General features: G+C 41.6%; 1 protein-coding gene across 3 annotated transcripts in view; it reads right to left on the bottom strand.

Moving 5' to 3' along the window:
* Positions 1-18,332, bottom strand: part of CLMP (CXADR like cell adhesion molecule) — a 43,538-nt gene extending 25,206 nt beyond the window's left edge. Inside the window, exons 1-2 of one of the 3 annotated variants that reach the window (XM_075603429.1) lie at positions 18,047-18,332; positions 17,866-17,919 (exon numbers count right to left, since the gene is read on the bottom strand). In XM_075603429.1, coding sequence (XP_075459544.1) covers positions 17,866-17,893 — 28 coding nt within the window. In that variant the 5' untranslated portion in view covers positions 17,894-17,919; positions 18,047-18,332. Of the gene's footprint in view, positions 1-17,865 lie in introns of all 3 variants that reach the window. The other 2 variants (XM_075603427.1, XM_075603430.1) reach the window with 2 other exon arrangements.
* Positions 18,333-18,816: the final 484 nt, after the last annotated feature.

Genomic DNA, 18,816 nt, shown 5'->3' with positions numbered 1-18,816 from the left:
TTGCAAATCTGTGGAACGGCCATGGGTACCAGATTCACCCCCAGCTATGCTAACCTCTACATGGGATTGTGGGAGGATCTGCATGTTTGGGGGGGGGGGGGGGTGCACGGCTGGGGGCGGGTCGGGTGTTCTATGTTCGTTTCATAGATGACCTTTTATTAATACAACACTCATTACTTTCGGATGTTTGTGAGCTTTAAATTGTTATTGTCCAAAGAATCATTACATTTTATCCACTGGTATCACAGTAGGATCGGACGCTTTATCTTCTCTTTTTTCTGATTAGGTTACGTGGAGGGAGCTTGTTGTGCCCAAGAAGAAGGCTGCCAGTATGCAGAAGAAGTCATCAGCTTAGTAGCAAAGCTCAATTATATTTTATACATTAATTAGCTAGTCATCATTTAACATCACTAATTGTATTGATATTATTTATAAGACATTGTATTGTTGGGTTATCAGGAGCATTACATTGCACCCAAGGCGCTGTTATATTTTATATATATTATATTTTTTATATATATGTGGGAGCACTGTATGCGAGGTGCTAATGGTTGAAAGGCAGGGTTGCAGACCTGTCTAAGACATGTGAATGTGCTGACAAGTGATATTCTATGACAAACACACATAGATAATAGTACTGCCTCACTTCATGCTAGTACTTTTTTCTGCAGGAATTTAGCCATACAGAGTGTAGCCATTATACCGTGTGATTTTGTGTAGTGTTTCTCACAGTTTTCTTCCCCATTTACTCACATGTGGAAGTTCTTTTGGTATGTAATTAGGGGGTGGCCCTGGACTTCTTTACCACACCCCTCTGTACAACTATTATTTTATTATTGAATACATTGATTATAATAGACTACATCACTTCTACCAGGTCTATCTGAGTGCATTCATGAGGGAATCTTTTGTGTGTTTGTCTTACTATCCCCTTGTCCCTTTTTGCACCAGAGATGACCTCTGATTATTTTCACATTACTCTATTGTACTGCAGCTGATGCGGGAGCTTTCCCCCCTCTTCCCCTTTTCCCCTTGTTCTTAAGTGATATCCTTTATTGGCTATATGCTAACGGTGGAGTTTTTTTGTTGCCTTTTTCACCCACCATAACTTAAAATGTATATGGTAAGCCTACCCAACTTAGAAATATTGCAAAGCAAGTATAAACCAACCTCACACTGATGATACCCATCAAGGTTGAAACATGTCTGTGAGGGGTCTGTACTTGCTTTGCTAGTCCCATGCTGTGTTTAAAAGCTGTGTGAACGGGGATGCATTTGCTTAAATGAGCTCCATGTGAATGGATATTCCAGGCAAAAGGTGACACGTGTGCTTATTTGCATGTCATTTCCCAGAATTCCTTGCTGCAGTGGGAGCACTGTAAGCTAGGTGATAATGGTTGAAAGGCGGGGTTGCAGACCTGTCTAAGACATGTGAATGCAATTTGTTTTTATTTGCTCAACGTTTCGGCTCAAGAGCAATTAAACAGTATAACAATGAAATCAGTTATACAAACCACCTAACCCTGTGACACAGATGAGTTGGGGCGAAAAAAGCCAAGGGGAACCCAAGGGATGTCACAGCAATGACGTGGATAACTAGGAATAGGGAACAGTAGCCATGGATCAGGATGTTATAACAGAACATAGCAGAATGTAAAGTCACTTTATCTCAGGCACCAAAAACATAGATTGTAAGCTCCACGGGGCAGGGGGCAGGGACCAGCACCTGCAAAAATGTCTCTGTAAAGTGCTACGTAAAACTAGCAACGCTATACAAGAACATGCTATTATTATATAAAACCAGATAGTCATATTGCAAAAGTAAATTAACTTGGGGCGATACACACGATTTGTCAAAACCAATGTATCTGGCAGACCGCAGCTAAATAAAGACTTTCAAAGGATGGAATACTCCACATCACAAGCATACTAGACAAGCACACACTGGAGATATAGGGTGACAAAATAATGCATAGTACATGATTTTGATGCCCCAGTTCTTGCAGCTCAAATTAATCTCTTTCCAACAGTAGGAGATTAAGATAGCTAAATTAGCATGTGCAATAAAATAGCATGTGCAGTGACATGATTAGATTTTTTTTTTACTGAATGACAAAATAGCTCTCTGACCCATTAGTGAATATTGCAATAATTAGGTTTTAAGCAAAAATAAATAAATAACGAGACTCTAAGTCTCCGCTTGCCTGATTCAAACATCAGCTTCTTTGCTTATGAGACCCGGGAGTCAGCAAAGCACAATCCGCGGTATCGCAGCCCAATGGGCGATACCTCTAGTTAAAGTCAATGGCAGATATCTCTGATTCGGCTGCTATAGATCGCATCTCGCTTTGATGACTCGGGGCTCATGAGCTTAGCAGATTTATGCTATTCCTGTGGTTGAGCTTAGGTGATACAGTATGCTGACCTTGATTCACTAGAAATAGCAAAAGTCTTCAACCAGCAATCCATTCTACACAACCTAAAAATCAATGTTTAATTTTCCTTACCATTGGGAACTCATGTTGCTGCTATTTAAGGCAGTGCCACCGTTTTTACAAGGTGTACAATAGTTGGATTTTGGAAAATAGTTGCTAAGAATTTGACTCCCAAGAAGTATAAATACTTGCTGCCATTCCCACGTTGGGGCAACAGACTTTGAAATGGTAAAAGCTGATGCCGGTGAAATAATGAAGAGGTGAAAACTCTGGAAGAAATAACGGGCCATTTCTCGTAAGCGGTGCTCTGCCATGCGACCCCTTCTGGAACTGGAAGAGGCCTTACAGTCCATTCAAGTCAGTGTGCTCTGAAGTGTTTTCCAGTGCCACAAGGATTCTTAAGGCAGACGACGGCTTAATAAATAAGGGCCAAAGTGTCTAAAAAATAAATCAAAAGCAAGAAATACATAATGACAAATGATCCATCATTTTATGTTATGAATTCATTCGAATTTTTTTTGTGGGGTATTGCTGCTTTACATTTCTTTTTAAAGATGCAGTTTTGCACAGATGTCCTACATATCACAAAAAGTATTCCCATCTTATAAAATGTGAGCTCTTTTCCCTCTTGTGCATGTGTAAGCGAAAATATTTCATATGTAAAAATGTAAGTGCTGAAGCTATAACTTGAGGCATTGTTATGGCAACTTCAGGTGCTCCCCCCCCCCCCCTTCTCTTCTCCACCCTCTGATGACCACGCTCTGTTCAGTAAGCTCCATACAGTACTGTAGTTACATAACAGATGAGGTTAAAAAAAGATATATGTACATCGAGTTCAACCTATGTTAAATTTAGATGACGAACACTTATGCTATATCTGTATTTACAGTGTATTGCTCCAGAGGAACCCAAACAAAAATCCCCCAATGAAAGATTATCATAAGGGGGTAAAAATAAATCCCTTCCGAACTCCAATAATGGCAATCAGATTTCTCCCTGGATCAACATCCTTCCCATGTTTACTTATTAGGTATATCCTTGTATACCTTTCCCATCTAAAAAAAAAAAAGAGGTCCATTTACCAATGTACTGTAGCTGGCAGGTGCTGTTTTGCGTTAATTGTATGTCAATCACACATCCTTACTGCCTACTGTAAAACTTAGTTTATAGTTAGTAACCCCAAAGACTTCACTTCTCAGTTATTTAATGTTTAATCACATCACTTAATTCCTAAAAGTACACATGCTTGTAACATCGATATTTGTGTACGCCTTAATACTTTACGTTGAATGTGCACATCTCTCCCATGGACTAGCTCTGATTTTTGTGCCTTTCAGTCTAGTACCCTGAGTAGGTTTACTGGCCATGCACTTCTTTAACCCAGGCTGTGCTGGGTAATACAGGAGGCATACGTTTATAGGGGCCCATGTTCAAATTGATTAGGCGTAAACAGTGACTCACTGTGAGTGATCATTTGCATGTCATTACCCAGAATCCCCGGCGGCAGTGGAAGCACTGTTTGCTAAGCGAAAATGGTGAAAACCAGGGTTGTAGACCTGCCGGCGACATGCAAATGTGCTCACAAGTGGTATTTGTTACTCGCGGTACTCTCTGTTGTGGAGGGTTTGTGTCGCTTATTTTCTACATCCAGGATTCCTGCTTATATTCTCATTTGCTTTCCTCATAACCTCTTGCCTCAGCTACATATTCTCTTCCTCTGCTTTCCCCCACATCCAGAACCTTCAACTCGATGTGATCTTTCTTCCATTACTTCTTTCTAACCTCTCAGCCTCTTGGGGCTCACTCTCCACCTCTCTCGTCTAAATGAATGCCTCATCGTCCCCTTCGTTTTCCTTGCTTCGCTCATTTACCCTCTTGCTTCACCTCTTTATTCTGCCCCTTTCCTGTTTTGTTTTTTTTTCCCTCTGTAAGAAAAACGTTATATAAGAATGAAAAGTAGCAGAAAGAAATGTCGAGGCTGGCTGAGATTTGCCGCCTGGAGTCGGCCTTCTGGTTCCCAAATGCATAATCCATCACACACAAAGTCATTTTAATGTCACAACATTTTAATGTCACTGCTTTGCTAATGTCAGTGCCTCTGATTCACTTGTAGTGTACGAATTCTCAACATTCATTTCCCAAAGGACATTTTAGGGGTTTAAAAAAAAAAAAATGGGTTTGATGCAAAAAGTATGAGATTTCTCTGGGGAATATCTGAGACTCCTCGGGGATACAAGCTGATTTTTTCAGAGGCCTGCTCATAGTCAAGCATTTTTTTTCTGCAGAAGTTCATTTTTCATTGGCTATGTTTTTCTCACCTTATTAGAACAGTGGTATTAAGATACGAATAAACGGAATACAAGAACTTGCAGGCAAAAACGTCTAGCCTATTTGAGAGTACGTTTCAAATGTATTATATAATTGGCTGGATAGACCTATTCACTGCTATACAGGGTGTTCACACTAAGGCTGCGCTTATAGTGCCGGCGACGGCGACAGCGAAGTCGCGTCCAAACGAATGCATTGCCGCCGTCGCGTGCGCTTATAGTAAGTGTGACGGAGCGACGGCTTGGTCGCGATCTCTGGAAGTTATCTCTATTTGATTTCTCCAGCAACCGCAGCCTGACGTCACCGTCGCCGTCGCTGGCACTATAAGCGCGGTCTAAGGGATAAATCAAACTCAGCTAAAGTGGAGTTAATATCGTACCCAGTGAAAATTGAAAAAATGACGAGAGTTATTATTGCAATATCAAGTTGGTATTCATAAACATTGCAGTAATAATTTACCGGGTGCGATATTTAGCCCAAATCTCTAGGAATTAACGGGAGCGTCAAAATATGCCTTCATTACACCCTGCATCGCGATCATACGTCTATTCTAGGCCTCTGTAATATCTATTATTACAGAGGTCTATGATGGAAATAGCATTAACCTGTTTGATGCTTCTGGTTACCAAGGTGTAGCACAGGCACCAAAGGGGTTATTAATACATTAAAATAAAAACATAATCTGCTTTCCCACCTCAGTGGGTAGTAAAGCATTGCCCTGAGGTATTATGCCTGTTGCTTTGTCGGATTCGATGCTTGTAACGGATTCAATTAAAAAAATGCATTATTTTTGGCGGTTCAACGTTGATGTATTACATGATAAAAATAAGGCACTTTTTTGGGCGCTAATGTCGCATTTTTAGGTTACCGCAGCTTGATGTATCCGGGCATAAAAGAGGCAGAGACATAATATACTTCCATAATATCCGTGCCCGATATAGGGGGTTATGCACAAAGCAGTGATAAGTGTTTTTAAGTGAGATAAATGCCTTTATTTCTCAATATTGCGTGCAGCGCGATTCACAAAGCAGTGATAACACTGCAGTATCGCGCTTAAAAGGCTTTTCATCATCAAAACACAGTCATTGCTAAAAAAATTGCGCCATAAATTGCACCAAAAAACACTTATCTCACTTAAAAACACATATCACTGCTTTGTGCATAACCCCCATAGTGTTTGTAAAACCTACACGGCAACCCAAATCTCCCGTCATGTACGGATGCAAAACCCAGTTTATTGACTCTATTGATGTATTTGAAAAGTAGCCACCCTGTACTCCTCAGTAAGGGGGCATGACGGAGGGGGGCGGAGGTATGAGAGAGTACTGGGAGGGTTAACATCCTCCTGGGTACATTTGGTCAGAGCTAGGGGGCTGGGCCTAAGGGGAGGGTATAAGTCTTATCACAAGATATACAAGACACACCACAATATATACACATACATATATATATATTTTAACAAACCACAAAATAGAAAAATGGGGCAGGAGGGCGGGATCCCCACTGTAACCGTGAAAAAAAACAAATATATATATATATATATATATATATATATATATATATATATATATATATAAAAATTATATATATATATGACTGAATATTATGCTTAAAAAATAAAAGACAAGGGGAGAAGTGATATGGTTTTGTTATTGTCACAGCTGGTGGAGGGTGGTGTTCAGATTGGTGGTAAGGATATATCAGTGATCCAGTTTACATAAGGCTGGGCTGAGCTAAGGTGCCTGGTCTGGTGATATCCTTCCGGTTTGGATGACGGTAGATTATGCATTTCCTGCTTGCCTGGTACGGCCGGTGGGTTTTTGGGCGTCATAGGTGATGCAGGGAGATCCTCACGTGTGGCTGCAATCTGACGCTGCTACTCGGGTTATGTTGTCTTAATTAATGCTGTGGCCATTTTACCCTAATGCTGGAGTCTGTTTCTTATTGGGTGTGGGGGTGGTCTAGGAACTGAGGGTTAACTTGAGACCTCCAGACGTCAAGAGCTAATACAAAAAGTATGTACGTTTTAACTCGTATAATAAAAATAATATTAATTCCACTTCCCTTATATAATCTATACAATATGAAGTTTACAGGCCTTAAAATAAAATTGGACTTTATGCTGGATTAAATTTATCTTCTTTTGATAAGACCGAGTGCCTGGACCTTCTTTCTTACTTAAAATAAAATAGCCCAGGTTTTCTCACTCTTACAGTTATAGACTCCAGCAGATAGTTTTGCAATATGCAGCAAATAAAGTAGTTCACATCTGTATGCGTAAGGATGGTCACCACCTCGATCTGGTTTTCAGTATACAGTATACTGTTTCTTGTCAGATTTTACAATCTCCCCTTTTCTACAATATGCCCATATACACTTTAAGATGGCACCTTTGCGGTTTTGAAAGCTCTGTACACGACGGAGTCAATGTATTAAGGAAATGTTGGAACATAACTGGGACATTTGATGCATCAAAGAACTTTGCTCCAATTTTGCACCTTGTGTGCTCTTGTTTTCCGACCTGGGGACTGTCAGTAGGAGCTGGGGAGGAGTTATGCTGCAATATATCAAATTATGCAAGTATCACCATCATTCTTTTTCTCTTTTATTTGTGCAAAAAGATCTGTTATGTCTAAATAGTGTAAGTCTAACATTTCGCACCACACGTAAGACATCGTTTCTTATGTTTGATGAACCTGTGCTCCAAAAATGGAGCAGTGTGTACCAAAACACACTTTTCTTTGCGTTGCTAAATAGACCCCTATGATTTAATATATGCAGGACCCTCAGGTTGATCTCCTAAAAGATATCACAGCCTACAACACATCTACACTTCACCAGAACCCATATGGCTACTACAACTTTTAACCACACTATGACCCCAATATCTCATTCTCCTTTTCTGTCTCTCCCTGCTTCTACATATCCCATTACCTTCACTGTACCTTACTCTATATCAACTACATACTTCTCCTCGTATCCTTGAATTTCCTGTTCTTTAAGGCTTCTCAAAGTTCCTTAATTCAATATCAACTACGGAATTCTCCTCCTCTCAAAGTTCCTCGCTGTTATGGAAGTTTCTGTTACGTAGCACCCTGATCGGCATTATAACAGCTGAAAGAATAACCCCTGTGTCTCGCTGCCTGCATGTTGTCTTCTGGTCAAGACTTGTCTCTTCTCCACATCTTTTGTTCCTTTTCACTCACTGCTCCCTACCTCAGGAACTCCTTTATCCTTGCTAGTTGCTAATCTCCTCTCCCTATCTTCGTGATCAAGCTGAAAAGGAAACATATAACCCTTAGGATACCCTATGGCGTAGATACCATGTCATGATGGGCGGCAAGCAAGGGGCCCCATGACGTAGTAGCTACATCATGCTCTTTTCCTCCTTTTCTAGGGGAGGCTGTGATCACCAGTCCACAGAAACCAGAAGGGAAGAGAGGGACAGCACAGTCATATAATTGGTGAGGAGCGATCACATAATCGTGACTAAAGATGGTCGAATTTTTTGTGAGGATTCGGATCCGCCTCTTTTGGTCCGCGGATTTCCGCGAATCAGTCTCAAAAAGGCAATTTGTCTTTTTCATTTTTTTTTCCATCACAAACAATCCAATTCGCGGACTCCGACTGGCTTGTATCCAATGGTGGTTTTGGATTCATCCGTGCGGATTGAAACTGGAACAATCCATCGACGGATTTTATACCGCGGAATGGATTTTGAATGGAAAGCCCTGGAATTCGGGAAGTTTGCACCCTTCTCTAATTGTGACTAGCTGTAGCACTTTGGTGCTGTTGCCTCTTCGGCAGTCACAGGGTTGAATAGATTATCACAAGTTTTCTACATACACCAGATGCATTTTCTTACCTGTAGCACATGCTCTATTTATAAATACACTTACATGTACTTCTACTGCCTCTGTAAGTCTCTTTAAATACCACTTAAATCATAGTTTCTTCAGGACTGGGCTTCCTTCCTCCCTGTCCCTATAATTACTTTTATTGGATGCACACTTCTCCCCATTGTGCACCTTTTTTCCCTGTATTATATCTGCCAAACTTTGGCAGTATGGCACGGCGTACACGGTTGGTGCTATGTAAACACAAATACATGTACATACCCCTGTACAACTTGGTTCACATCAGATATTGTCATCAGGGCAAGTGAGAGCATCACTAATAAAGTTCCTATCAAGTATTCACAGTTGTAGTCCTTAATTGTAAATCATTTGCAGGCATACGTGATGAATATATATTCTGATAGGGCAGAATTGTCGCTGTGGTTTTTTTTTTTTTATCGTAACCAGTGTGGCAAACGGATCACTTTCAATGCAGAATTCTTTATGTTGAATGTGCGTAGAGAACAGTTTAGGGTTAGATTTTGTAGGCAGTGTTTAGCTGGACAGCACTAAGAACATTTGCTATAAATGGTAATTAGCAATGATATAAACAACAGTTGAGAGACGCCATCCATCATATTCTGTAAATAATATGACGTCAACTGTCAGGCGCATTCTTCTCTAGGCTGGCTGCTTTGTATACACAAGTTAAAGAGGGATTCTTCTTTCAACTGGTATGCATATACTGTAGGTAAATTTCAAGTGATGACGCAGTATATTTTAGAATAGAAGTGACACTAATTGTTCACAGGTTTGTTAGCCACACACAGTACATCCAATATCAGAGATGAAACTGAAAATTGTATGTTAGGTCAGGCGTATCAAGATAAAAAAAAAACAAGCTTATTCTGGGTGGGGTTTCCAACTACTAATTATATTAAATATATTAACTGAGTTTGCTACTACTGCTAGACACAACCACAGCAGCTTTTTCATTCTAGTGAATGGGCCATAAATGGTCATTTGGGTTAGCATGCTTAGTAAATATGGCCCATGGTTCCTATAGTGTGCCGATATTTATCATCAAGAAAATGCTCTTCATTTTGATGTATGATGATAGGGATCACTATTATATATTGGCTGCCCCCAAACCACATTCACTTTAGATTAAAATAGCAGTCCCTTCTGCTCACAATTTAAGGAGGGGCTCACTCCTGCAGCCAATAGGAAGTTGCGACATCATCGACAGATGTAACATTCTATTCATGACCCAGCGGCTATATTTGTTGGGTCAAAATTGGTATAACTACAAATATCTTGAGAACCAGGGGTCCCTGAAAGTTGGGGGACGACAGAGGGTCCCCCCAATTGAGATTAACTTAAAACATTTGGGGGGGTGGGGGATTGGTTCTGCATTTAACGCCTCTTGAAGATACATAGGGACATGTGTACTAATACGATATGCCTTATTTTGCTACTATTTTATTACCCAAGTTTGGCTTGTTCCTCCCAATCAATACTATTTGTTAATTGAAAGGAATTAAGTTTATAAGTATGCTAAGTAACTATGGCTCATTTGTATCAATGGACTTTAAGTCGAATTAATGTTTGTGTGTATATATATATTTACACTGTTTAAATAATAGTATCACAAGTCACCATTTAACTGCATCTAATTGTAATTGCACCTATTAATCACGTTTTCCATTTCTGGGAATAGTGCTAGGCACCATTGTTAGTGTGTCATATGTGTGACTCTTTGACTCACAAGTATAAAGGCAAAAGTGGTGCAATTCTGGGGCGAAAACATTGCTCTAAATGTAGCAAAGAAAAGATCCTAATGATCTAAATTGTATTTTTCTCTTTGATACATTTGGGGCAGTTTTTGCCCCATTATTGCACCACTTCTGTCTTGCTACGTGTGAGTCAAAGAGTCGTATTACTTACAAACGGAGTTGCATCCAGTTGACAAAAAGCATTATTAGAGTAAAACTCCCTTTTAAAAGTTCTCTACACAAAGGTAGAGACGTGTGAAACTATCCAAAATGCAGTTGTGAAATCCTTAGCGTCCCCCCCCCCTTCCCCCCCTCTCCCCCAACCCCCCCACCCCCCCCCACCCACTTCCTTGCTAAGTGTTTTGCCAAAGCCTCAAAGGGCTAAAGATGTTGTGAAATGAGTCTTAGATTTTGCAATTTGACAAGCTTTCAGCAGACTGTATGAACCCGACAGTGAGCTAAACATTGCGTTTCCTGCTTTATCGCCTCCACATTAAACAAATCAAATTTGTGCATTAGCCCAGGGGTGCAAAGTTTTGCTCCTGCGCCCCCTCCCGTGTGTCCCCAGGTGCTCGCGCCCCCCTTCGTTTAGTGCGGCGTCAAATGAGGCGCGGGTCATGTGACCCGTGGCGTCATTTGACATGTTGCTATGGCAACGTGCGTGTGACATCACCACATGTGACGCCGCATTGCCATGGAGACGCTTCCAGACGCCGGCTGAATCACGGTAAGTTGAGGTTGTTGCAAAGGCCTCACTCGATCCCCCGGCATTTAATTTTAATGCCTTTGGGGAAGAGCGCGGGGCCTCTGCAACCGCCCGCGCCCCCCCCCCCCACGTTGACTGAATATTTGGCGAATCGTTTGAGAACCTCGACAAGGTTGTATTTTTTTTCGCAGCTGAAAAAGGCCAAATGCTGCCTGAAAGTTTCACACATCTGCACTCAGAGGCCATGACCAGGGCTGCCTCTCTGTTTTGGTGTTTTAACGGTTTCCGCTGCCCTAAAATTATAGTGATTATGTAAATCCAAATCCCTAAGCTCTGTTAAGTTAGTTAATGTGACATTAAGCTAAGTTAACATCATGTTATACCTTACCGCAGGGGCGGCCAACTCCAGTCCTCAAGGGCCACCAACAGGTCAGGTTCTCAGGACATCCCTGCTTCAGCACAGGTGGCTCAATCAGACCCTCTGATTGAGCCACCTATGCTGAAGCAGGGACTGATTGAGCCACCTGTGCTGAAGCAGGGACTGATTGCACCACCTGTGCAGACGCAGGGATATCCTGAAAGCCTGACCTGTTGGTGGCATTTGAGGACTGAAGTTGGCCGCCCCTGCCTTACTGCACCGCATATATTCAAAGGATAACACTATGATGTTAAGTCATGTTTTCTCCTGGAAAGAGCATTGCATTAACTGTAAGGGTTCTTAGTGATGATAAGATACAAATGAGGCGTCCCCCCCTTACAACGTACACCCACCAAAGGCCATTTAGCATAATGCAGGCACTTAACGTTAGTTACAGTAGGTCATCCCTAAAGGTGGCATTATTCCCACCCAGATCCTGAAATATAGGTTTTGGAGGAGAGAGTCCTGTTTTTAGTAAAGTAGCCATGGACAGACAGCATACCCCACACAACACTCCTTTATACAGGCGAGGCACACGTATCCAGTACCGGTACGGATTGTATGTAACCTGTACAGACACTTTATAAATGGAAGCACAAAACAGAGCACACCGCTCGCTCTATTAATTATTATTTATTAATGTTTTTATTATTATCAAAAATGGGTGCTACCTATGTACTGAGGTTAATAGATTTTAACACATAAATGAAAGGCTGATGAGGTCAGTCTGTCATTCACAGAGAGTACATTTATGGTGCACACCACACTATTCACTATAAAATAAATAAATAATTAGTGTGGTGTGCACCATAAATGTACTCTCTGTGAATGACAGACTGACCTCATCAGCCTTTCATTTATGTGTTAAAATCACTTTATAAATGGGCCTTGTGGAGCGATACCTGTGAACACATGACACAAACCTGAGATACCTGTGAAATATGCTAATTTAAATAATTTGAATATAGTGTGTGTGTATCTCAGGTGTATTCACAGGTATCTCTCTGCTCTAAAACTCATATTGCAGAGTCTGGATAGCTAAGACACACTTAACAGGACGGCGGCAGACAATGTTTATGCGAATTAGATGCATTTCGCTCCTGTTGCTTTTGTATAATGGTCATTAATGTTTTAGGTAACATCACATTATGAGACCCGAGCCCACTGAGTTTTGTGGTTCCGTTATTAGGTATTGATTAGAAGCCAGCAAGTATTCCAAATGAATTCATGTGTCAGGTCTGCATGCCTCTCTTTTGAGTGGAAATAATGTACAGCGATAATCCATATCACAACACACTTCTGCACATATACGTTCAGGGAGGGAAAGCTTTCTCGGAGATATATATATATATATATATATATATATATATATATATATATATATATATGCAAATACAACTGTATGCTCATCTGCATGTCTTAGGCAGGTCTGCAACCCCGCCTTGCAGACCTGCCTAAGACATGCAGATGAGCATACAGTTGTATTTGCATATTTGCTTTCCTGTGGAGGGTTTTTGTCACTTTTTTTACTCACCATAACTTAACTCAGTATTATATATATATATATGCAAATATATATGCAATAAAATGAAGCAAATAATTATATTGAAAACGTACATTTTTTTTTTAACATTAATAAATATGGAAATATAAAAATCCAATTCCATTTTTGGGAACTAATATATATATATATATATATATATATATATATATATATATACAGCTAAACCCCGTTATAACGCGCCTCGCTATACCGCGATTCGGTTATAACGCGGTTTTCCCATGGCTCCCGTTTGCACACTGCACACACTGCACACACTCACTGCACACACACTGCTCATTGCTCACACTGCACACACACTGCACACTGCACACACACTGCTCATTGCACACACTGACACACTGCACACACACTGCACACACACTGCACACACACTGCACACACACTGCACACTGCTCATTGCTCACACTGCACACACTGACACACTACACACACACTGCTCATTGCTCACACTGCACACACACTGCTCACACTGACACACACTGCACACTGCACACTGCACACACACTGCTCATTGCTCACACTGCACACACCTCACACTGCACACACACTGCTCACACTGACACACACTGCACACTGCACACACACTGCTCATTGCACACACTGACACACTGCACACACACTGCACACACACTGCACACTGCACACACACTGCTCATTGCTCACACTGCACACACTGACACACTGCTCATTGCTCACACTGCACACACACTGCTCACACTGACACACACTGCTCATTGCTCACACTGCACACACTGACACACTGCTCACACTGCACACACACTGACACACACTGCACACTGCACACACACTGCTCATTGCTCACACTGCACACACTGACACACTGCTCATTGCTCACACTGCTCATTGCTCACACTGCACACTGCACACACACTGCTCACACTGACACACACACACACACACACACACTACACTTATACATAAATCAGCCTTACCTTACCTTGGGGATGATTTTTGAGGCATGTGGCTGCAGGGTGGGGGTGGTGCTGCGGTGGAGGGGGATGATGGCTGCTGCGGGGGCCCCCGATGCTGCGGGGGCTGGTGGGATGGCCCGGTGCAGCGCGGGGGGGCATGGGGGGGGGGGGGAGGGCAGGACGACCTGTATTGCGGCGCGAGGGCCCTGTGCTGCGGCGGGGGGAGCCGGACCGGAGGGGCATCCCCCCTCCCATCTCCTGTCACGCGGTGGCAGGGGGAGCCGGACCGGAGGGGAATCCCCCCTCCCATCTCCTGTCACGCGGTGACAGGGGGAAGCCGGGACCGCGGGGTAAATACTATATGCACTGATGCGGCGGACATTTTTTTTTTTTTAAATTAGCGCGACCCCGTTAGTAACGCGGTGGTCTCGGGGTGGACCCCGAGGACCGCGTTATAACGGGGTTTAGCTGTATATATATTAGTTAGTTCCCAAAAATGGAATTGGATTTTTATATTTCCATATTTATTAATGTTAAAAAAAAAATGTACGTTTTCAATATAATTATTTGCTTCATTTTGTCCGTGAGAATGCTAAAGAATCAAATGTTCACTAGAGATATGCGCATGTGTTCAAAAGTGAAGTTCTTACTTATTTTTTGTAAATTAAACCAAAGTTACCAAATTTTGGATTGCACGAAAATGGGGAAAAATGTGCAAAAGTCACGCATTTCCTCCAAGAGTAGGAGGGGGGCAGGGAAGCTTATTTGCATATTTCATTGAGCTTATTATCTCAGGTGTGCTTACAGGTGTCTCTCTACATGTTGTACAGATTAGTGTTTTGGGAAGTATATATGTCAATGGGGACACTACAAAATGTGACTCTCTCTCTCATTCTCATTCCACACTTCTCTCATTTTTACACAGAAAGCAATGAGTCCTGTATTTTCGCCCAATTTTTCATTGTCAGCCGGGGCAAGATGGAACCCTCTGGATAGCTGAATGAACAGTATTAGTTGCTTACACAGGTGCTTTACGTTGAACTGAGTTTTTAGTCCGGCTGACAGGAGTCGGCTGTTGATCTGCAGAGTGAGGAAATCCTTGGAACAAAAGTATCTGGGCCAAAACCACAACCCAAAAACACACAGACTCTGAAGCCGAGGATAAATGATTGTTTCATTGAGGTTAACAGGAAAACGTCATTTTCTGCAAACTATTACAAGACATACCTTTCTCTTGAATCAAACCAGACTAAACTAAAAGCATCTTGAAGAATTACAGAGTCGTTTCATAAAGCTGAAACATCCTGTCTTAACCCCTAAAGTACCCTCAGTACGGCCCCTCTGCACATGGCCGGGAAAATGAGAACCCACATTGTTAGAATGAGTCATAGCATTGAAGAATATCTAAAGCGGAATCGGACATTTTGGTTATGGCCATCTCGCTGCAACCAAGTTGCCGCTGACGTTTGGCTGCTGCGGGACCCTTCACGGCAGCCACTCCGCCGCTGGACCCTCAGCCGCTGGCCGTTTTGCCAATAAGGTAAGTTAACTTAAGGGGTTTTAGCGGTTAGGGTAAGGGGTTGAGGAAGTAAGGTTTTTTAGGGTAGGGGGTTAAGGTTTTTAGAGTAGGGGATCAGGGTAATGGTTTTAGGATACCCCTTGGCTTAGCGTAAGGGTTTAGGGTAAACAGTTCTAGGTTAAAGAGTAAGGGTTAGCATTAGGGGTTAAGATTAGGGTATTTTTTAGGGTAACGTTAGGGAGTTAGGGGAGATGTCCCTGCGTGAGGCTAGTGGTGGCTGGACGCCAGTGGTGATTTGGTCGCAGCAAAATGGCCACGACCAAATGTCCTAGAGACTGTACCTAAAGAGCCCAAAGTGCCCAATCAGCATTTCTCCACAGATCAAAACTTGTATAGCAACAAACGATGGCACATTTATAAACGTAACTGCGCCAGGTTGACCAAAAGCACCTGTGTGGGGCATAGCCAGGTTGGAAGCAAAATAAGACCCAACACTCTATAAGGTAATTGCACCCATTACTACTACATGCTATTTACGATTTTAGTCCTCATTGGCATGAAATATGTACCTCGGTACAATCTCAGTGTATAAAAGTGTTATTTTTACAATTTTGTATCACACATTTTCAAAACCACTATATACTGTATACCTTTGTAAATAGAACACATACATGAGTAAATTGGGTGCAAAGGCTACACATTCTGAGGGTTGTGCTGGACACCGGTAGTGTCCATTTCTTGAATTGTGCTCTGAGAGAGAGCTGGAATACCCAGCGTTGTATTGTACTGTTACAGTGATTACAAGTAATTGGCACTCTTACTGGAAATAATACAAAGTGACAGTCGCAAGGAACTGAGGCTTTTGCTTCTTGTTTGATAAGTCCCAACCAAAGCCTACAGTACATGTAAACAATGAAGTCACAGGACCTGTTATTATTTTTTTACAAAATAGGTCAGTGCCTCTTTTTTCCCTGTTCCATCGCACTTTCTGTGTGGTTCATCTCTTTTTAATTTGACCGCAAAGTTCATTAGTGCACTCAAAAAAAGTCAGTATACTTTAAAATTTTAATAGGATTAAAAAAAGAAAAGTCCATTAAATTGAGCTTAGATTTTTTTCGTGAGCGCATCTCATAAATATTGTGAATGATGTTTTAACCATCCCCCTCCACTCCTCTGACAGACACAAGCATAGAGTGATACCATACACAAAGGGAGACAACAATACAGACACACACAAAGGTATACAGACAATCAGGCGTATTCCTCAAGGGACAGAACAGTACTAATATATGTGTATTAATACATTTTGTATACAGAAACAGATACGCACTCATATATTCATGTTCTATTGGAGATACACCTTATATAAATCCATGTCTACAGCTTTGAATTCTGTTACTTGGGATAATACCACTTACTGTTCAGAGGAAACAGTATATTGATTTTTCACTAGGTTCATATACTGTGCCTTACAGTATGTCACAATAATTTGTGATGAAGTTGGCTGTGGCAGCATCATTACTATACACTCTATGTAGCACATCTTCAATTGATTGCCAGTCTTAATTCCACTGGAGGTCTGCAGCATTTATTGTTCTTATAGTGACTTTGCCCTGGGGGTGTAGTCTGTCCATAATGTATATTTTCTAAGCTATGATGTTTCTGTGCAAAAATAAATAAATAGGGGAAACAGCCAGTGGAACTGCTGCTAGGATGCAAGGTTTTCTAATGCTGTCACATCACAATGGAAAATGTAATCAACATGGCTTTGCAGGAGTATTAAATACACTAAACACTATGCACAGTGTGTTTTTGTTCTGTACATTTCTTGACCAGTTTACTCTTTCCTTTTCCTCTCCTTCTCAATACTTTTCTTCTCTCCATCCCTCCCTCTCTAACCTCCTCCTTCAGCACATCTGTTTCTAATATGTGCAGCTCCAGGCGCCTGTTCAGAGCAAACAATGGGCTTTTTGATCAACCTGAAGAAGAATTTTGCTAAGAAATCCTTCACCAACTCAAATCATTTTTCTTCAAAATGGTAACAGGGACATATTTACCAAACCGCAGTTTCTCTGAACTTTGATTAAACAAACAACAACAAAAAAAATATCTAAATCATCATGTATCATTAAATTCTACGCATCATTTAGAATTATACAGCTAGTTAATCTTTGTTTGCCCCTCAAAACTGCAAGATGTAACATTTCTGCTCCTTGGAAAGGAGTTGTGCTACTGCATTGAGGTGCTTTGTCTTTTAATGCCACAGGTAACAGTCTATTTTAGAGCCCCAAAATATTCGTTTTTCTACAGCTTGGAAACACATCTGTAACTTAAAAAATAAAAGCAACTCACCCAGGAAGACATTTAGCAGAGTGTACATCTTTGTTCACAAGTCCAGAAGAACCCCTGGGATAGTGGAATGGGACAGCATTAGAAGCAGCGCTTCGTGCATTGGCTTCTCGCAGGAATGGCAGGCAGCCCTGCATGGGGGAAGCACCACTCACAGCCTTTGGAATGCAAGCAATATAATTACCTCCATGTGGTAGCCCCAAGAACCAACTTTCTTTTGCCTCTTGTTCAGTTCTTGCCACTTTTACCAGTCTCTGACAAAAAAGGTGATAAAGCGAGGTGCTACTCCGGTTGTTGTTGCTAAAAGGAAAGAAAGCTCCTGGAGTGGGGGGGGATCCAATGTTACTCGGTAACAGCAGGCACTTATTACAGTATCTCTGTGTGAAAAGAAAGGAGTGCAGGAAAAAATATTGTGCAGAAACCATGTGGCAGCCTCCCAGACCTGCTCCTCCCAGCTATCTGCTGGGATTAGCCACGGAGAGCAATTATATGAGCAGGCTGCAACTCCTGCAGAGCAGGAGGGATGGGTGTATATTTTTTTGTCTCAACCTCAAAAATATACTGACCAACTCTCCCAATTTACATGTTTTACCAGGAAGTAATACATTGAGAGTTACCTCTCGTTTTTAAGTATGTGCTGGGCACAGAGTTATGATGACAATACATGGTTACATTAAGTGAACAGTGGCTATACATTATATTTAAAGCCATTTCATGGGCAGTTAGAGATAACATCGTTATGGGCGTATGGTACAGGTACAGACAAGATTACAATGTGAGACAGCTGAAGTGAAATGTGCCATCATCTTTCTGCTGAACATTCGTCTTCAAACCAATGGGGTTTTACACATTGCCTTCATTTTCATCCCAACTCAGAAAGAAGTTTTTAAATGTTGGCCAGTACAGTATGATCACATACTTCTGGAATTGTACTGTATCCATGAAGTCAGAATC

Source organism: Ascaphus truei, chromosome 6 (genome assembly GCF_040206685.1).
Source record: "Ascaphus truei isolate aAscTru1 chromosome 6, aAscTru1.hap1, whole genome shotgun sequence".
Classification (NCBI taxonomy): Eukaryota; Metazoa; Chordata; class Amphibia; order Anura; family Ascaphidae; genus Ascaphus; species Ascaphus truei.
Note: the sequence above shows the minus strand (reverse complement) of the source record. Positions and strands in the feature narration are given on the sequence as shown.